At 32.3% G+C, this 19,150-nt stretch overlaps 2 protein-coding genes across 2 annotated transcripts; both read right to left on the bottom strand.

The window, feature by feature from the left end:
- Positions 1–493: 493 nt before the first annotated feature.
- LOC119610992 (odorant receptor 45a-like) lies at positions 494–2,008 on the bottom strand. Its single transcript, XM_037966440.1, has 5 exons — positions 1,672–2,008; positions 1,358–1,544; positions 847–1,297; positions 619–774; positions 494–559 (listed from the first exon to the last, which is right to left on the bottom strand). Exons 1-5 carry the CDS (start codon positions 2,006–2,008, stop codon positions 494–496), a joined length of 1,197 nt encoding a protein of 398 aa, XP_037822368.1.
- Positions 2,009–4,369: 2,361 nt separating this feature from the next.
- Positions 4,370–18,853, bottom strand: LOC119610991 (odorant receptor 45a-like). Its single transcript, XM_037966439.1, has 8 exons — positions 18,832–18,853; positions 9,581–9,745; positions 9,343–9,529; positions 5,464–5,801; positions 5,221–5,407; positions 4,708–5,158; positions 4,494–4,649; positions 4,370–4,435 (listed from the first exon to the last, which is right to left on the bottom strand). Exons 1-8 carry the CDS (start codon positions 18,851–18,853, stop codon positions 4,370–4,372), a joined length of 1,572 nt encoding a protein of 523 aa, XP_037822367.1.
- Positions 18,854–19,150: the final 297 nt, after the last annotated feature.

Genomic DNA, 19,150 nt, shown 5'->3' with positions numbered 1-19,150 from the left:
GTTCTAGTTCAGTTCTAGTTCAGTTCTAGTTCAATTCTAGTTCAGTTCTAGTTCAGTTCTTGTTCAGTTCTAGTTCAGTTCTAGTTCAGTTCTAGTTCAGTTCTAGTTCAGTTCTAGTTCAGTTCTGGTTCAGTTCTAGTTCAGTTCTAGTTCAGTTCTAGTTCAGTTCTAGTTCAGTTCTAGTTCAGTTCTAGTTCAGTTCTAGTTCAGTTCTAGTTCAGTTCTAGTTCAGTTCTAGTTCAGTTCTAGTTCAGTTCTAGTTCAGTTCTAGTTCAGTTCTTGTTCAGTTCTTGTTCAGTTCTAGTTCAGTTCTAGTTCAGTTCTAGTTCAGTTCTAGTTCAGTTCTAGTTCAGTTCTAGTTCACTGCTAATTCAGTTCTAGTTCTACTTTAGTTATGTTAGTCATGCAGTGAGTGAAAATTATATCAAACGGTTAAAGGTGTGCAAGGTGCTTTATTAAAACTTTTAGTAATTTCAAAATATATTGAATATTTTTACTCCAACCTATCTTCTTCCATAGTCTTGAGTAATGTAATAAACGAAGCTGCGGTACGATAAACCTTGAATAAAAATAAGTTTTTTTTTTAAATTTAAATTATAATAAAAATATTGTACTTACCCACAAATACAAATTTAAATTGGCTGTAAAAAATATACCCGAAACATTAATGGGCTTTTGAGAACGCATCATGGAAAAAATTAACATTTTTCTATTGGTCAACGACAATTTTTCCCAGTGAAAACTTTCATAAATGATATCAGCAATGGAGCTGCTCTATATTATTGAAATTTAAAAGAATTTGTTATAAATAAGATACAGTTAATGAAGATACTGATAATATTTTACCTCATCCTGTATCATCTGACCGCCATAGCAATACATCATCAATTGCACCGATACCGTTAGTAAAAATAAAAAATGATATAGTTTATCGAATAGTTCACCATCTCCACGACTTAGTTGAAATGCCAAACAGCAAATTTGCATGCAACTTACAAGGAATTTAACAAAAATCACCAAACCAAATGCATTATTAAATTCATTGGCCAAATCGATGACACGACAATGGAAAGCAATACAATCGGTAATAGTTTTCGTAGAACAGTTGCCATCGTTTTCAATACCAGCCTGATGCAAACGATGCCTAAGTATATGAAATTGTGATACAATATTAAACATAAACCAAGAAAATAAGGTTTCAGCCGCTATACAAGCAAATACGACATAATATGTTCCAATTATATTCCATATGTAAACAAATACATAACCAGCTATGGATTTTTTGTGAACGATATAACTGTGTGGGAGAAAAGAAATTCCAGTTTCTTAAAGTTATATCGTTAATGGCTTTACATACTTTCCTCTTGATGGTATTTCTAGGATTTCCCAAAAACTTTCACCTTGTAGAGCGTAGTAAGTAGCAACAAATAGGGGAGCCAAGAGATTACTGAGACCAGTTATATGCGCAACCCAATTATAAAAAGTACTAAATATAATATCTTTGCGATTTTCGGCAACTACTATGTTATGTTCTTCATTTTTGGCTAAAGAAAATATACATTTAAAAACACTAATGGACATCTTAAAAAACTATGTCATGTGACTGTACGCTTCTCTGTTACTTGGTTGTCATAGAGAAATTTCGAAATCTTCATAACTTAAATAACTCACCCTCTAAATTCAAAAACCATATTTTTCGTATTAGCGATACAACCTTCTTTCTATTCCACATAATATATAAGATTTTAAAATGTGCTATAATGGACTGCCAAACTGGTGACAACGTAGTTGTAAGCTTTTTCAAATCCTGGGCATTTTCAAAAGCATACGATAAAACAGGGAAATAGAAAGCAAATAGTACGAAAGCGGGAAACCAAACATGAAAGTAATTATGCAATGTGCGATCCATAGAAGTGATATTCAAACCAAGCGCGGCAAAACCTATACGTTGTACATGAAAGTAACGTCTTATACCGGGCTGTGAGGGTAGAGATTCGTTGTGGTTCATACTAGAATGAAAAGGAAATGTATTATTTCCTTTAGAAGCTTTAGTTTTTTTATTATATTTATATACATACTTGCTTTACGTTTTCCTCTTAAATGTATTGCAAAAGAACTTGTTGCCAAATTTCTTGAAGTATGTTAAGAGATTAACAGTACATTAACAACTGTCAGGGATTTGTGTTTCTTGAAGTGATTTTAAATACTTTCTAAGGGCCTTATAAATATATACATATGTATGTATGTGCTTAGATACTTAAGCTACTTGTAGCCTTGAGCGTTGAAATATTTTTAACTGCTAGAAAGAATACTATAATAAAGTGCAAAAACTAAGGGAAATGCTATCAATTCTATTTAGTTTCACCATAAAATATACCTCTGTAAAAAGTTCCTTCTAATTATAATATTATAAAGGAAAAGGGTTTTTAATCAGTACACAATATATGCATCTATTTATAACTTGTTTGAGAATATATAAACATCTCTTAATCAATAATAATTGCCATATAAATTATATGTCATAAAAGAAAGACAATCAAACATAATACCAGGTGCGAACATTAGTTAGATATTCACATAAACACAAGATTACCACACAACCTCCTTAAGAGAGTATAACAATTATTCCGGGGGACATTTATATGATGGACCGACATTGCTAATTTTGATTACGAACATCGACAAAGGATAACTGTGGGAAATTGAATCCGCTAGCTGTTTCCGTTTTCAACTGACAGACTGTTATAAACAGTCAGGCTGCGAGCGGGCCTGTTAAGTGCTCTTTTTCATGAAATTAATAAAGAACCTGAATAAACCTCATATACTGACCTATGAGAAGAAGTATCGCCAGGTGTTCCGAAACTGAGATTTTTCTACGTGGTTTCATAGTTTTCACTCAATTCTCGTTAGGACTACAATATATGATCGCATCAAAGACTGTTGGATCATAATTCGACGAAAGTCTAGCAGTAAAAGAGAGATAGAGAGATCTCTCCATGCTTTACATTCGTCTAAATCCGTTCGTTAAATTTTATATAGTTGAGCTTGTAAGCTTGTATATGAAGTCTGAATATGGAACATCATGCTAATCACAGACTTATTCATTATGAAAAAACTCTCCATGCTTTACATTCGTCTAAATCCATTTGTTAAATTTTAATGGGGAAGGTATATTGGGTTTGAGCTGATGTTTGTAACGCACAATAATATTGGTCCTATACCCACCTTAAAGTATACCAATCGGCTTAGAACCATTTTCTGTGTGGATTTAGCTATGTCCGTCCGTCCATGTAAACCTTGTAATCAAATTACAGGTCGCAATTTTGAAGATAATTGGCATATGATCTTCTATTGTCCCAGGGACGAAGCCTATTGAAAATGGTTAAGATCGGTCCATTATTTCACCTAGCCCCGATACAACTGAACCCCTGAATAGGGCTTGTAAACCTTGTAATGAAATTTGGCACACGATCTTCTATGGTACCGGAGACAAAGTCTATTGAAAATGTTTAACATCGGTCCATTTTCTCACCTAGCTCCCATACAACTGAACCCTAAGAAACCCTATGAAAACTAAATCACATTTTATTTTTGTAACTGGTGTAGGGTATTATATGGTCGGCCTCGCCCGACTATAATTTCTTACTTGTTTTTTTTTTTTTTCTTTTGGATTATTCTATTAAATGGCAGTGTTCATAAGCCAAATGCCAGGGTAATCCAAGTTTGTTTAAAGTAATTTCTTCAAAACGACTCAAATCTTTATGTAGGAAGCTGGGAACCTACATATACTATTGAATTTTAATGGTCTTCACCAGGCAATAGACGGTTTGAGTATTCTATGGTCTCCACAAGTCAAAACATAACCTTACTTCGAGGTAAAACGACAGCATGAGGACGATACAGACAATGTATAACTGAACAGTTATATAAAGTAGTGTATCACATAAGTCCGAGTCAGTAGCAATTCCTTCAAAAGCCAGACAAGAAACATAAGCCTGACCATCTTTCAAGTCAGACCCGAACTACGTCTGTAAAGTTTAAGATTTAACATTGTCAGCGGATATAACTATAATTGCATTATCTACTACTGGAAAATATGCTAGCATCTGCTGATACCATTTTCATTACAATTTGCGAATCCGTCTGGAAGCTAGTGCAGACTACTAATAAAAAATAATAATATCCTGATCTATCCTGGGTTATGTAAACAATACGACCGCCCGTCACTATAATACCCAAAGTAAGGGGCCTAATAGGTCGAACAGAATAAAATACTAGAACAATAATCTTCTTATTTATTTTAATATTCATATTGAACACATGTCATTCAAAGATTTTCTTTGATCTCTTATATCTGAATATATAATTTTTACTGCAACCTATCTTCTTCCATAGTCTTGAGTAATGTAATAAATGAAGCTGCGGTACGATAAACCTTGAATAAAAATAAGTTTTTTTTTTTATTTAAATTTTAATACAAATATTGTACTTACCCACAAATACAAATTTAAATTGGCTGTAAAAAATATGCCAGAAACATAACAGGGCTTCTGAGAACGCATCATGGAAAAAATTAACATTTTTCTATTGGTCAACGATAATGTTTCCCAGTGGAAACTTTCATAAATGATATCAGCAATAGAGCTGCTCTATATTATGGAAAAAACAATCAAAATAATTAGGAACATACATATAGCCACATCTTACCTCATCCTGTATCATCTGACCGCCATAGCAATACATCATCAATTGAACCGATACCGTTAGTAAAAATAAAAAGAGATAAACTTTTTCGACTAGTTCAGTATCTCTACGACTTAATAGAAAAGCCAAACAACATATTTGCAAGCAACTTACAACGAATTTTACAAATATCACTGCGCCATATGCTTTATTAAATTCATTGGCCAATGCTATGACACGACAATGGAAAGCAATACAATCGGTAATAGTTTTCGTAGAACAATTGCCGTTATTTTCAACACCTGCCTGATGTAAACGATGCTTAAGTATATGAAATTGTGAAACAATATTAAACATAAACCAAGAGAATAAGGTTTCGGCTGCTATACAAGCAAAGACGACATAATATGTTCCAATCATATTCCAAATGTAAACACAAATATAACAGAATATAGATTTTTTGTGAATAATATAACTGTGTGAAAAAGAAACTAGATTAAGGGTTTCTAAAGTTAAATCGAAAATGTTTTTACATACTTTCCTTTGGAGGGTTCGTCTAAATATTCCCAAAAACTTTCGCCTTGCAGAGCATAGTAAGCAGCTACAAATAAGGGAGCCAATATATTACAGCTACCCGTTACAAGTGCAACCGCATTATAAAAAGTACTAAAAATTATATCCTTACGATTTTCGGCCACCACTATAGCATGTTCTTCATTTTTGGCTAGAAAAATGTATAAGTACGTTTATTTTGACCAATATTAAAAATACTTAGCTCACCTTCTAAATTAAATAACCATAATTTTCTTATTAGCGTTACTACATTCTTTCTATTCCATAAAATGTATAAAATTTTAAAATGTGCAATAATCGACTGCCAAAATGGTGTCAAGGCAGTTATAAGTTTGTTCAAATCATAAGCATTTTCAATGACATACGATAAAACAGGAATATAAAGAGCTAGAAGTATAAAAACGGGTAACCAAACATGAAAGTAATTATGCAATGTATGATCTATAGAGGTGATATTCAGACCAAGCGCTGCAAAACCTAGGCGTTGTATATGAAAGTAACGTCTGATACCGGGCTGTATTGGCAAATATTGATTGTGGTACATGCTGCAATAACAAGGAAATAAATGTTTTATTTCCATTATAAGCTTTCTACTTACTTTCTTCTCTTAATTATATTGAAGAAGTTGTTGCTAAATTTCTTGCAATATGTTAAGGGATTAACAGTACATTAACAACTGTCAGGGATTTATTTTTCCTGAAATGATTGTAAATACCAAAGGCTTTATTTTTAATATGTTCGTACCCTTGCACTTTGAAATATTTTCAAATAATAGCAGTAAAACTGTAATTAAGTGTAAAAACTAAAGGAAATGCTTTCAATTATACTCGGGCCCACCTTGACATAAAATATACCATTGCGAAGAGTTCTTTCTAATTATAATATTATATTACCTATTACTGTAAAGGTTTTAATTAGCACATTTGCATCTGTTTATAACTCAAAGTGTTTTACTTGATTGCGAACATACAAACATCGCTTAATCAATAAAAATTGTGGCACAATTTGCAAAATATAATATCATGCGCGAACATTAATCAAAATTAACACAAAATAAGATGACGTCATTACAATGTGAGTTCTAGTTCAGTTCTAGTTCAGTTCTAGTTCAGTTCTAGTTCAGTTCTAGTTCAGTTCTAGTTCAGTTCTAGTTCAGTTCTAGTTCAGTTCTAGTTCAGTTCTAGTTCAGTTCTAGTTCAGTTCTAGTTCAGTCTAGTTCAGTTCTAGTTCAGTTCTAGTTCAGATCTAGTTCAGTTCTAGTTCAGTTTCTAGTTCAGTTTCTAGTTCAGTTCTAGTTCAGTTCTAGTTCAGTTCTAGTTCAGTTCTAGTTCAGTTCTAGTTCAGTTCTAGTTCAGTTCTAGTTCAGTTCTAGTTCAGTTCTAGTTCAGTTCTAGTTCAGTTCTAGTTCAGTTCTAGTTCCGTTCTAGTTCAGTTCTAGTTCAGTTCTAGTTCAGTTCTAGTTCAGTTCTAGTTCAGTTCTAGTTCAGTTCTAGTTAGTTCAGTTCTAGTTCAGTTCTAGTTCAGTTCTAGTTCAGTTCTAGTTCAGTTCTAGTTCAGTTCTAGTTCAGTTCTAGTTCGTTCTAGTTCAGTTCTAGTTCAGTTCTAGTTCGTTCTAGTTCAGTTCTAGTTCAGTTCTAGTTCAGTTCCTAGTTCAGTTCTAGTTCAGTTCTAGTTCAGTTCTAGTTCAGTTCTAGTTCAGTTCTAGTTCAGTTCTAGTTCAGTTCTAGTTCAGTTCTAGTTCAGTTCTAGTTCAGTTCTAGTTCAGTTCTAGTTCAGTTCTAGTTCAGTTCTAGTTCAGTTCTAGTTCAGTTCTAGTTCAGTTCTAGTTCAGTTCTAGTTCAGTTCTAGTTCAGTTCTAGTTCAGTTCTAGTTCAGTTCTAGTTCAGTTCTAGTTCAGTTCTAGTTCAGTTCTAGTTCAGTTCTAGTTCAGTTCTAGTTCAGTTCTAGTTCAGTTCTAGTTCAGTTCTAGTTCAGTTCTAGTTCAGTTCTAGTTCAGTTCTAGTTCAGTTCTAGTTCAGTTCTAGTTCAGTTCTAGTTCAGTTCTAGTTCAGTTCTAGTTCAGTTCTAGTTCAGTTCTAGTTCAGTTCTAGTTCAGTTCTAGTTCAGTTCTAGTTCAGTTCTAGTTCAGTTCTAGTTCAGTTCTAGTTCAGTTCTAGTTCAGTTCTAGTTCAGTTCTAGTTCAGTTCTAGTTCAGTTCTAGTTCAGTTCTAGTTCAGTTCTAGTTCAGTTCTAGTTCAGTTCTAGTTCAGTTCTAGTTCAGTTCTAGTTCAGTTCTAGTTCAGTTCTAGTTCAGTCTAGTTCAGTTCTAGTTCAGTTCTAGTTCAGTTCTAGTTCAGTTCTAGTTCAGTTCTAGTTCAGTTCTAGTTCAGTTCTAGTTCAGTTCTAGTTCAGTTCTAGTTCAGTTCTAGTTCAGTTCTAGTTCAGTTCTAGTTCAGTTCTAGTTCAGTTCTAGTTCAGTTCTAGTTCAGTTCTAGTTCAGTTCTAGTTCAGTTCTAGTTCAGTTCTAGTTCAGTTCTAGTTCAGTTCTAGTTCAGTTCTAGTTCAGTTCTAGTTCAGTTCTAGTTCAGTTCTAGTTCAGTTCTAGTTCAGTTCTAGTTCAGTTCTAGTTCAGTTCTAGTTCAGTTCTAGTTCAGTTCTAGTTCAGTTCTAGTTCAGTTCTAGTTCAGTTCTGTTCTAGTTCAGTTCTAGTTCAGTTCTAGTTCAGTTCTAGTTCAGTTCTAGTTCAGTTCTAGTTCAGTTCTAGTTCAGTTCTAGTTCAGTTCTAGTTCAGTTCTAGTTCAGTTCTAGTTCAGTTCTAGTTCAGTTCTAGTTCAGTTCTAGTTCAGTTCTAGTTCAGTTCTAGTTCAGTTCTAGTTCAGTTCTAGTTCAGTTCTAGTTCAGTTCTAGTTCAGTTCTAGTTCAGTTCTAGTTCAGTTCTAGTTCAGTTCTAGTTCAGTTCTAGTTCAGTTCTAGTTCAGTTCTAGTTCAGTTCTAGTTCAGTTCTAGTTCAGTTCTAGTTCAGTTCTAGTTCAGTTCTAGTTCAGTTCTAGTTCAGTTCTAGTTCAGTTTTAGTTCACTTCTAGATAGCTTTTAGTTCAGTACCATACCGAGGTTTTAGTGTGAGATAAAACTTTTTTGATATTTTATTCTTTCATATTATTGTAATATTTATTTTTTATTAAATTTAGCTTAGAAGCATCGCGGGCGCACTAGTTTTAATATTAACATTTGTTCTCTATTTTTGGTTGCAACCTCTATTCTTCCAAAGTCTTGAATAATGCAATCAAAGAACCAGCAGTACGATTAACCTAAAATTAAAATGTTAGTAGGATTATAATTAAAGTCAGTTCAATACCTACCCATAGAAACAAATTTAAATTTGCTGTAAAAAATATGCCAGAAATATGACAGGGCTTCTGGGCTCGCATCATAGAAAAAATTAAATTTTTTCTATTGGCCAACGATAATGATTGCCACTGGAAACTTTGATAAATATTATAGGCAATGGAGGTACTCTAGTTTTTATAAAGAAATAGAGATATATATTTAATATGAAAAAAGCAGTTTAGCAATTGTAGATCAAACATTTTACCTCATCCTGTATCATTTGACCGCCATAACAATATATAATCAATTGCAGCGATACCGATAACAAAAATAAAAAAGCAAATATTCTGTCGAATAATTTAGCACTATCACGACTTAATACGAAAGCCAAACAGCAAATTTGCATACAACTGATTACGAATTTAATAAATATCACTGCACAAAATCTATCATTTAATTCATGGGCCAATTCTAGAGTACGACAATGAAAACCAATACATTCGGCGATAGTTTTCGTAGAACAATTTCCATTGTTTTCAGCACCAGCCAGATGCAAACGATGTTTAAGTATACGAAATTGTGATACAATATTAAACAGAAACCATGAGTATAAGGTGTCTATAGATAAGGAAGCGTACACCACAAAATAAGTTACTAATATATTTGAAATATATATTAGAATATAGCTGAGTATTGATTCGAAAGGGTCAATGGCATAGCTATCAGAAAAACGATACAAATTCTGTTAACGTGTTTATAAGTGTTGATCCATATACATACATGGCTTTTACTGGTGTTTCTAAATTATTCCAATAATTTTCGCCTTGCCAAGCATAGATTCCGGATCTCAAAAATGGAACCGATAATAAAAACAGACCTGTTGTATTAACTGTCACATAATAATAAGTCGAAAATATTATGTCTTTGTGATTTTCTGCTGCTAATATGGAGTGTTCCTTACCCTTAGCTAGACAAAAACAAATAATATATAACATATTTAACACCTCGAATAACTCACCTTCTAAATTCAAGAACCACAATTTTCGTATAAACAATACAAACTTCTTTCTATTCCACATAAAGTACAAGACCTTAAAATGTACTATCAGGGATAACCAAAGTGGCGACAACGATATCATAGCTTCGTCCAAATCATGAGCATTTTGAATGGTATAATGAAGAACTGGAGCATAAAACGACAAAAGTATTATTATAAGTAACCAAACCTTAACATAACTAAATAATGTGCAATCCAAAGAGGTGACATTTAAACCAAGTCGGGCAAAACATTTTCTTTGTACATGAAAGTAACGTCTTATACCAGGCTGTGGGGGCAAGAAATCCTTAAAACTCATGCTGAAGATAAATTGTTTATTATACATATTTTGTTAATTATAAATATCTATTTTACTTCACTTTTATTAAAAACATATATTTCAATAGAACTTTTTGTTAATCTGTCAAGGTGTTAAGTGATCAACGATACATTACCAACTGTCAGGGACTTCTGTTACATTGGTTTTAAATACTCAAGAATTTATAAATACATATGTTCTTATATATTTACATGTATTTGCAATCACTCATCGTATAAATACATACAGGGATATAAAGTATTTGTTAATTTTAATTGTTTGAATAATGTGAGGTGTTGAAGATTTCCATAATTAATGTTAAATGGTTCAGTTTTAGTTCAGTTCTAGTTGAGTTATAATTCAGTTCTAGTTCAGTTCTAGTTCAGTTCTAGTTCAGTTCTAGTTCAGTTCTTCAGTTCTAGTTCAGTTCTCGCAGTTCTAGTTCAGTTCTAGTTCAGTTCAGTCAGTTCTAGTTCAGTTCTAGTTCAGTTCTAGTCAGTTCTAGTTCAGTTCTAGTTCAGTTCTAGTTCAGTTCTAGTTCAGTTCTAGTTCAGTTCTAGTTCAGTTCTAGTTCAGTTCTAGTTCAGTTCTAGTTCAGTTCTAGTTCAGTTTCTAGTTCAGTTCTAGTTCAGTTCTAGTTCAGTTCTAGTTCAGTTCTAGTTCAGTTCTAGTTCAGTTCTAGTTCAGTTCTAGTTCAGTTCTAGTTCAGTAGTTCAGTTCTAGTTCAGTTCTAGTTCAGTTCTAGTTCAGTTCTAGTTCAGTTCTAGTTCAGTTCTAGTTCAGTTCTAGTTCAGTTCTAGTTCAGTTCTAGTTCAGTTCTAGTTCAGTTCTAGTTCAGTTCTAGTTCAGTTCTAGTTCAGTTCTAGTTCAGTTCTAGTTCAGTTCTAGTTCAGTTCTAGTTCAGTTCTAGTTCAGTTCTAGTTCAGTTCTAGTTCAGTTCTAGTTCAGTTCTAGTTCAGTTCTAGTTCAGTTCCAGTTCAGTTCTAGTTCAGTTCTAGTTCAGTTCTAGTTCAGTTCTAGTTCAGTTCTAGTTCAGTTCTAGTTCAGTTCTAGTTCAGTTCTAGTTCAGTTCTAGTTCAGTTCTAGTTCAGTTCTAGTTCAGTTCTAGTTCAGTTCTAGTTCAGTTCTAGTTCAGTTCTAGTTCAGTTCTAGTTCAGTTCTAGTTCAGTTCTAGTTCAGTTCTAGTTCGGTTCTAGTTCAGTTCTAGTTCAGTTCTAGTTCAGTTCTAGTTCAGTTCTAGTTCAGTTCTAGTTCAGTTCTAGTTCAGTTCTAGGTCAGTTCTAGTTCAGTTCTAGTTCAGTTCTAGTTCAGTTAGATACTCAAAAATTTAAATAGTTTTTTGCTTTTTAATATATTTATATTTAATTTAAATTTTAATTAGGGTAGTAAAGCACCCAGAGTACCATACTTTAAACATAATTGCTCTACATAATTGAAAAATACAATAAATATTTAATAAATACTCATGAAAAGCATCTAAATGATCTATGTTTCATTTTACCTCATCCTGTATCATCTGTATCATTGCAACGATACCGGTAGCAAAAATAATCCAGGAAGCACTTTTTCGAATAACTTAACACTATGACGACTTAATAGAAAAGCCAAACAGCAAATTTGCATACAACTGATGAGGAATTTAATAAAAATCACTGAACAAAATGCATCATTAAATTCTTGGTTCAATTCTAGAGCACGACAATGAAAACCAATACAACCGATGATTGTATTCATAGAACAATTGCCATTGTTTTCACCACCAGCACGATGCAAACGATGTTTAAGTATACGAAATTGTGACACAATATTAAACATAAACTAAGAGTTTAAAGTGTCAACTGATAAGGAAGAATAGGCGAAAAAATAAGTTGCAAGTATATTTGAAATATATATCAAAATATAGCCAAGCAAAGAGTTTTGATCAACCGGACTGAGGTGGCAGGGATTCGTAGAGGCTCATGCTGGAACGAGAAAAAAAGATAAATTAATATTTCTATCACAATCTTTATTTGTTAAATATTTTTTCAAGTTTCACTTTTCTTTTATGAAGAAGTATATTGCAAAAGAACTTGTTGCTTAATCTTTTGAGGTGTGAAAAGATTGACAAGACATTAACAAGTGTTGGGGACTTGTGTTTCTTGTGTTATATTAGGGGGATTTCATGTCAACCGATGAAAACCGTTGTCTTCCGGTCGGTATAAGTATTCAAACACTTCTCCCTTTATCCTTTTTCCGACAACCTATTTTCCTAGTTCCAACCTAAGTTTATAACTGACACTAACCTAATGTTAAAAACGCCTTCTCAAAATGGTATCTTTGATTATAATATTATATTACCTATTTAACACAAGGTGTGTAATTTTACTATACATATACATACATAGGTTTTAATCAGCTTATTTACTAAGTAATATTAAGTATAAGTTTTTAATAGCAGAGGCGCTACAATTGTAATAAATTGTTTTTCTTTGTATTGAGAATACATATACCTTTCATTCAGTTTTAATGAAGAATTAAGTAGATGTGTATGTGTATGTACATATGTTCATATATGTATATACATATGTCTCTAAATATAAACCAAAGTGTTGGAAATAATCCTCTTAAAGGTCAAACAGTTGAAGAGGCTCAAACTTAATAACTTTTCAAAACAAAATTTTATAAATAAGAAAAATGTAATTTGTCATTTGAATTGTGATATCTTTGGGGTACTTATTAGATACTGATATGATCTAGTCATGTCCATTTGTCAGTTGAAAGATCGACAAGTCCCAAATGAGAGCAATAACCATTCCATATATGAATATTGGTCCTTCGCTCACCTTAAAGAATACCAATCGGCTCAGTATCACTTTCTAAGTCGATTAAGCTATGTCTATCTGCATGTCTATCTGTCTGTCTGTCTGTCTATCTGTCTATCTATCATTCTGTTTATCTGTCTGTCGATATATCTGTCTGTTTATCTGTCTTTCTGTCTGTCTGTCCATATATGAATATTGGTCCTACGCCCACATTAAAGAATACCAATCGGCTCAGAATCACTTTCTGAGTCGATTAAGCTATGTCTATCTGTCTGTCTGTATGCCTATCTGTATGTCTATATGTCTGTCTGTCTATCTGTCTATCTATCTGTCTTTCTGTCTGTCTATCATTCTGTTTATCTGTCTGTCGATATATCTGTCTGTTTATCTGTCTGTCTGTCTGTCTGTCTGTCTGTCTGTCTGTCTGTCTGTCTGTCTGTCTGTCTGTCTGTCTGTCCGTCTTTCTGTCTATCTATCTGTCTTTCGACTCAAAAAAATGGTTTAAATCGGTCCATTATTTCGGCTAGACACCATACAGACAGACAGTAGCCAAACAAATTTCAATAAAATTGAAAATAAAAATGTGTTTAACTTCAACTTTACGACTTTTTCTCATTTTATAACGTAAAAACCCCTAAGGTGTAAAAGTTTTATTAATTGAAACCTTTTTTTTTCTCCATATTTTACTTCTACTTCACTGTTTTTAATATACTCACATTAAAATAATAAGAAATACTTAAAACAATTTCTCAAAGGAAATTAATAATCAAAAGGCTGGATTCTTTCCTGTTAAAAAATAAAGTCAACAATTCTTGTCTCTTATGACTGACAAGGTTATATTCTGTATATGTATGTACATTTTGATAAAGGATTTCTTTTTTTTAATATTAATAATTTTCATTTTATTACCAGCTGTCAATCAAAAATATATATAAATACTAAATAAGTTGACATTTGAAAAGACCTAAACATACTTAAGTTAGAATTGTGGAAAAGCTATTTTATTTAGAATTTTCAAATCTAAAATGTATTATTAATAAGTTTTGTGGAAATGTTTGTATATTTGAATGTGTTTCCTAATATTAGTGTCAATATGTTTAATGGTTTTTTTTCTTCTCTTCCTGCCTTGTCTATCTTTCTTTGCGTTTAAGTGTTTTATGGTCACATATGGTTGTGTCTTTAATGTGTCCATGATGACCATAATGTGTTAGCTGGACAAGCCATTAAGCTTTATTTTCCATTTTTACCACACTACTAGTTGATGTTTAGCATTTAAGGCGATAACTATTTGTAGGATTTTAAGGATTTCTTTTAAGTATGACATTTGTTAAATTTTTTTGGTTTTAGGTTAGAAAATAAATTATAACCTTGAAGTAGAAGAAAGATGAATGTTAAAGGAAATAATTTATGTTAAACTTTTTATTATGACAAGAATAATATGTATAATGGAAAATTTACAATACAAATCGTGTTTCCTGATATGAGGATATTGAGATGGCACAAACTGGCCATGTATACAATTTTATTTGAATTTGGAAAGATGACAAGCAAAAGGAGAAGAAGTTAATGTATAATTTATGTTGTATAATGTGTCATCTATCCAACAAAAACTTTACTTACCGTGAAAGTAACACTAGGTGAAATAATGGACCGATTTCAACCATTTTTCAATAGTTTTTTTTTTTTTTTGAAAAACTTATAGTTTGATTACAAGGATTACATGGACAGACAGATAGACAGAAAAAAACAGACACACTTATGGACACATAGAAGGATTGATGGACAGATAGAGAGAGAAATGGACGGCCTGACTGACAGTCCGTTAGAGCAGACAGACTAACGAACAGATAGGGAGACGGACGGAGTCACTGACGGACAGACAGTCAAACGAACAGATGTATATAGCTAAAAGCATATAATAGCAGAAATCCACAATACCTCTATAGTGGTGTAGGGTATAACAATATAACACAGACAAACCCACAGACAGACAGACATGCAGATAGATTGATGGTCAGATATAGAGACGAACGGAGTGACTGACTGACTGACTGATAGACAGACAGGCGAACATATATCAGCACAAATCCATAATGCCCTTATAGTGGTGTAGGGTATAACAACATTGTAAGAGTAATAGATAGATAGGCAGAAAGATAGAGAAAGAGTCAGACCGACAGATAGAGAGAGAGATGGACGGACTGACTGACTGTTAGTCCGTAAGAGTAATAGATAGATATACATAACAACATTGTAAGAGTAATAGATAGATAGGCAGAAAGATAGAGAGACAGTCAGACAGGCAGATAGAGAGAGAGATGGACGGACTCACTGACTGTTAGTCCGTAAGAGTAATAGATAGATATACAGAAAGACAGACAGATAGACACACTTCTATAGTGGTGTAGGGTATATATATATGGTAAGAGTAATGGATAGATAGACCGAAAAACAGTCAGATAGAGAGACAAAGAGACAGACAGACAGACAGACAGACAGACAGACAGACAGATAGACATACAGACACACATATATAAACACAGACAAACCCACAGATAGACTGATATGCAGACAGACTGACGGACAGAAAGAGAGAAGGAAGGAAAGACTGACTAACTGACAGACGAACAGACGTACATATATAGCTAAAAACATATAACAGCACAAATCCACAATGCCTCTACAGTGGTGTAGGGTATAACAACGTGGTAAGAGTAATAGATTGAAAGACAGACAGACATGCAGACAGACAGACAGACAGACAGACAGACAGACAGACAGACAGACAGACATGCAGACAGACAGACATGCAGACAGACTGACGGACAGATAGAGAGAAGGACGGAATGACTGACAGATAGGCAGACGAACAGACGTATATAGCTAAAAACATATATCAGCACAAAACCATAATGCCTCTATAGTGGTGTAGGGTATAAATACATGGTAACAGTAAATTATTTTCGAATAAAATTAACCCCATATTAAATCAATTTACCATAATTTAAATTAAATTAAAATTTTAGAAAATATTTTTTTGTATCTATTACATTTTCATCATTTAATAGCTACAATAGAATAAAAATTCTATGAAAAATTTACGTTATTTAAAATCTATGGTTATTTATTTAATAATCCTTACTTTTGCCAATAAATATAATTTATTTAATATTTCCTGGAAACAAAAATAATCTAGAACTTTAGGAAATTATTGATTTATTGTAACTAGAGGCCTAACAACAAACACTTAAACATATAAAATGCATAAGAACGATGAAATTTTCTGTTTACCCAGCAAACATTAAGTTGAAATTAAAATTAATTTGATAATAATGAAGTTATCTTTAAAGTTTCATCAACAATTACACTAGAAGTTAAAATACATTTGTTTTTTGGAAATGTTTTAACTGCACCGTAGATTACCTAGAGTCAATAAAGTATCAACATATTATTGATTATATGGAATCTATTGGTTCTACACTGTATCACAAATATAATATTCATTAGATAGCAAATATACTGTCAAAAAGTGATACAACTGCCTCCATTAAAACAGCTGGGATTACTACAAACATTATTAAATAAAACATTTATTTCGAATTTGATATCGATATGACAAAATAATACAGTTAGATAAAATTGTGCAAATAAATAAAACGAAAATTAAATTAAATAAAATAAAATATAAATTATTTTTATTTATAAGGTTTAAATCACAAAAACACAATCACAGCAGTTGTTTACTTATGTGTATGTGTGTTAAACATGAAACCGAACATGTTTGTGCATGTTGCCATACTTCAACTATGAAAATATTTTACTAAGATCCTTAGAGACAATTTGACATGAAAATAGAGATTGAAACTTTGCTGTATTTTTTTGCTAAGAGGAGTGGAAATAAAAAACGAAATAAAAGTTGAAAAGGACTAATGTAGTTATTATTATTATTGAGCCTTAGGCCTTGAAAATATACAACGAAAATATAATTTAATAAAATATAATAAAAATGAGAAAAAAAAAACTATAATGGGAAAGCAACAATAACATGAAAATTGTAATAATATTGTTTGCTAAAAATTCACATTTAAGACAATATAATCAAATATTTAAACAAGAAAATATGACAAGTCTCAAGAATATTTTAAATAAATATAAACTAAAATTTGAAGTGTTTGAATGTATATTTATTTGTGTCAGACATAAAGTAGGTAACACTTTAAGACATCTGAAAGTAGGCAACAGAAATAAAGTAAATACATTTGTTTGTATTTAAAGAGTGAATAAAAAAGTTAAAAATTAAACAACCAATAACAACAACAAAATACATATATTAAAGAATATAGACGATATATATAATTCAGACATAAGACATTGTATAGTGCAGATAATAATCGTCCAGACTTTAGACAGTCTACATTCCAGACTATAAATAATCTTTTGTCCAGACTATATACAAACTGTGGACCAGATTATAGACCACAACCTAGTCCAGACTATAGTTAATTTATAGTGAAGAGTAAAGACAATCTATAGTCCAGACTATAGACAATCTATAGTCAAGACTATATACAATCTATAGTCTACATTACACACAATCTATAGTTCTGACTATAGACAATCTATAGACCAGATTATAGACAATCTATAGTTCAGATTATAGACAATCTATAGCCCAGACTATAGACAATCTATAGCCCAGACTATAGACAATCTATAGCCTAGACTATAGACAATCTATAGCCCAGACTATAGACAATCTATAGTATTGACTGTAGACAATTTAGAGTTCTGGCTATAGACTATCTATAGTCCTGACTATAGACAATTTAGAGTTCTGGCTATAGACTATTTATAGTGCTGACTATAGACAATCAGTAGTTCAGGTTACAGACAATCTTTAGTTCAGACTATAGACAATCCATAGACAATCCATAGACAATCCATAGTCCAGACTACACAAAATCCAGACTATAGACAATCTATAGTCCAGACTATTGAGAATCTATGGTCCAGACTATAGGGATTCTATAGTCCAGACTATAGAGAATCTATAGTCCAGACTATAGAGAATTTATAGTCCAGACTATAGAGAATTTATAGTCCAGACTATAGAGAATTTATAGTCCAGACTATAGAGAATCTATAGTCCAGACTATAGAGAATCTATAGTCCAGACTATAGAGAATTTATAGTCCAGACTATAGAGAATTTATAGTCCAGACTATAGAGAATCTATAGTCCAGACTATAGAGAATCTATAGTCCAGACTATAGAGAATCTATAGTCCAGACTATAGAGAATCTATAGTCCAGACTATAGAGAATCTATAGTCCAGACTATAGAGAATCTATAGTCCAGACTACAGAGAATCTATAGTCCAGACTATAGAAAATTCATAGTCCAGACTACAGAAAATCTAAAGTCCAGACTATAGAAAATCTATAGTCCAGACTATAGAGAATCTATAGTCCAATCTATGGAGAGTCTATAGTCCAGACTATAGAAAATTTATAGTTTAGACTATAGTCCAGTCTATGGAGAATCTATAGTCCAGACTATAGGCAATCTTTAGTCCAGACTATAGACAATCTATAGTCCAGACAACCTACAGTCCAGACTATAGACAATCTATATGGTCTGGAGACTATAGAAAATCTATAGTTTAGACTATAGTCCAGTCTATGGAGAGTCTATAGTCCAGACTATAGACAATCCATAGTACTGATTATAGGCAATCTATAGTCCAGCTTATATATAACCTATAGTCCAGACTACTGACTAGTTTATTAACTAGTCTATTGACTCGCCTATTGGCTGGTCTAGTAACTAGTCTAGTGTTTAGTCTATTAACTAACCTGGTAGTTCAGCCTATGTTGTATCTACAGCGCAGACTATAGACAATCTATAGTCCAGACTATAGACAATCTATTGTCCAGACTATAGACGACTTACAGTCCAGACTATAGACAATCTACAGTCCAGACTATAGACATTCTATAATCCAGCCTATATATAACCTATAGTCCAGACTACTGACTAGTTTATTAACTAGTCTATTGACTCGCCTATTGGCTGGTCTAGTAATCAGTCTAGGGTTTAGTCTTTTAACTTACCTTGTGATTTATCTGTTAACATGTCTATTGAATGGTTGATAAACTAGTCTACAGTTTAGTTTGCTATATGGTCTATTAACTACTCTACTGACTTATCTATGAAACAAATATTATCGGAACTGATCAAGAATGTAATTCAATGATTCAACTGAAATAGGATCTAAATTTTTTTACTCTTACTCTTCAATTACTTGCTAATTTTTTTCATTTTATTTGATTAAATTTGAATTGAAAATTTAAAATGGAAGATATTTTTTTAAAATTTAATAACTGTTGCACTCTCTCTTTAAATGAAATGCACACCAATCTATATGCAACA

The sequence above is a fragment of the Lucilia sericata genome, unplaced genomic scaffold, assembly GCF_015586225.1.
Source record: "Lucilia sericata isolate MDLA Ls3-8-SP2 unplaced genomic scaffold, ASM1558622v1 Contig001332F_arrow, whole genome shotgun sequence".
Lineage (NCBI taxonomy): Eukaryota > Metazoa > Arthropoda > Insecta > Diptera > Calliphoridae > Lucilia > Lucilia sericata.
Note: the sequence above shows the minus strand (reverse complement) of the source record. Positions and strands in the feature narration are given on the sequence as shown.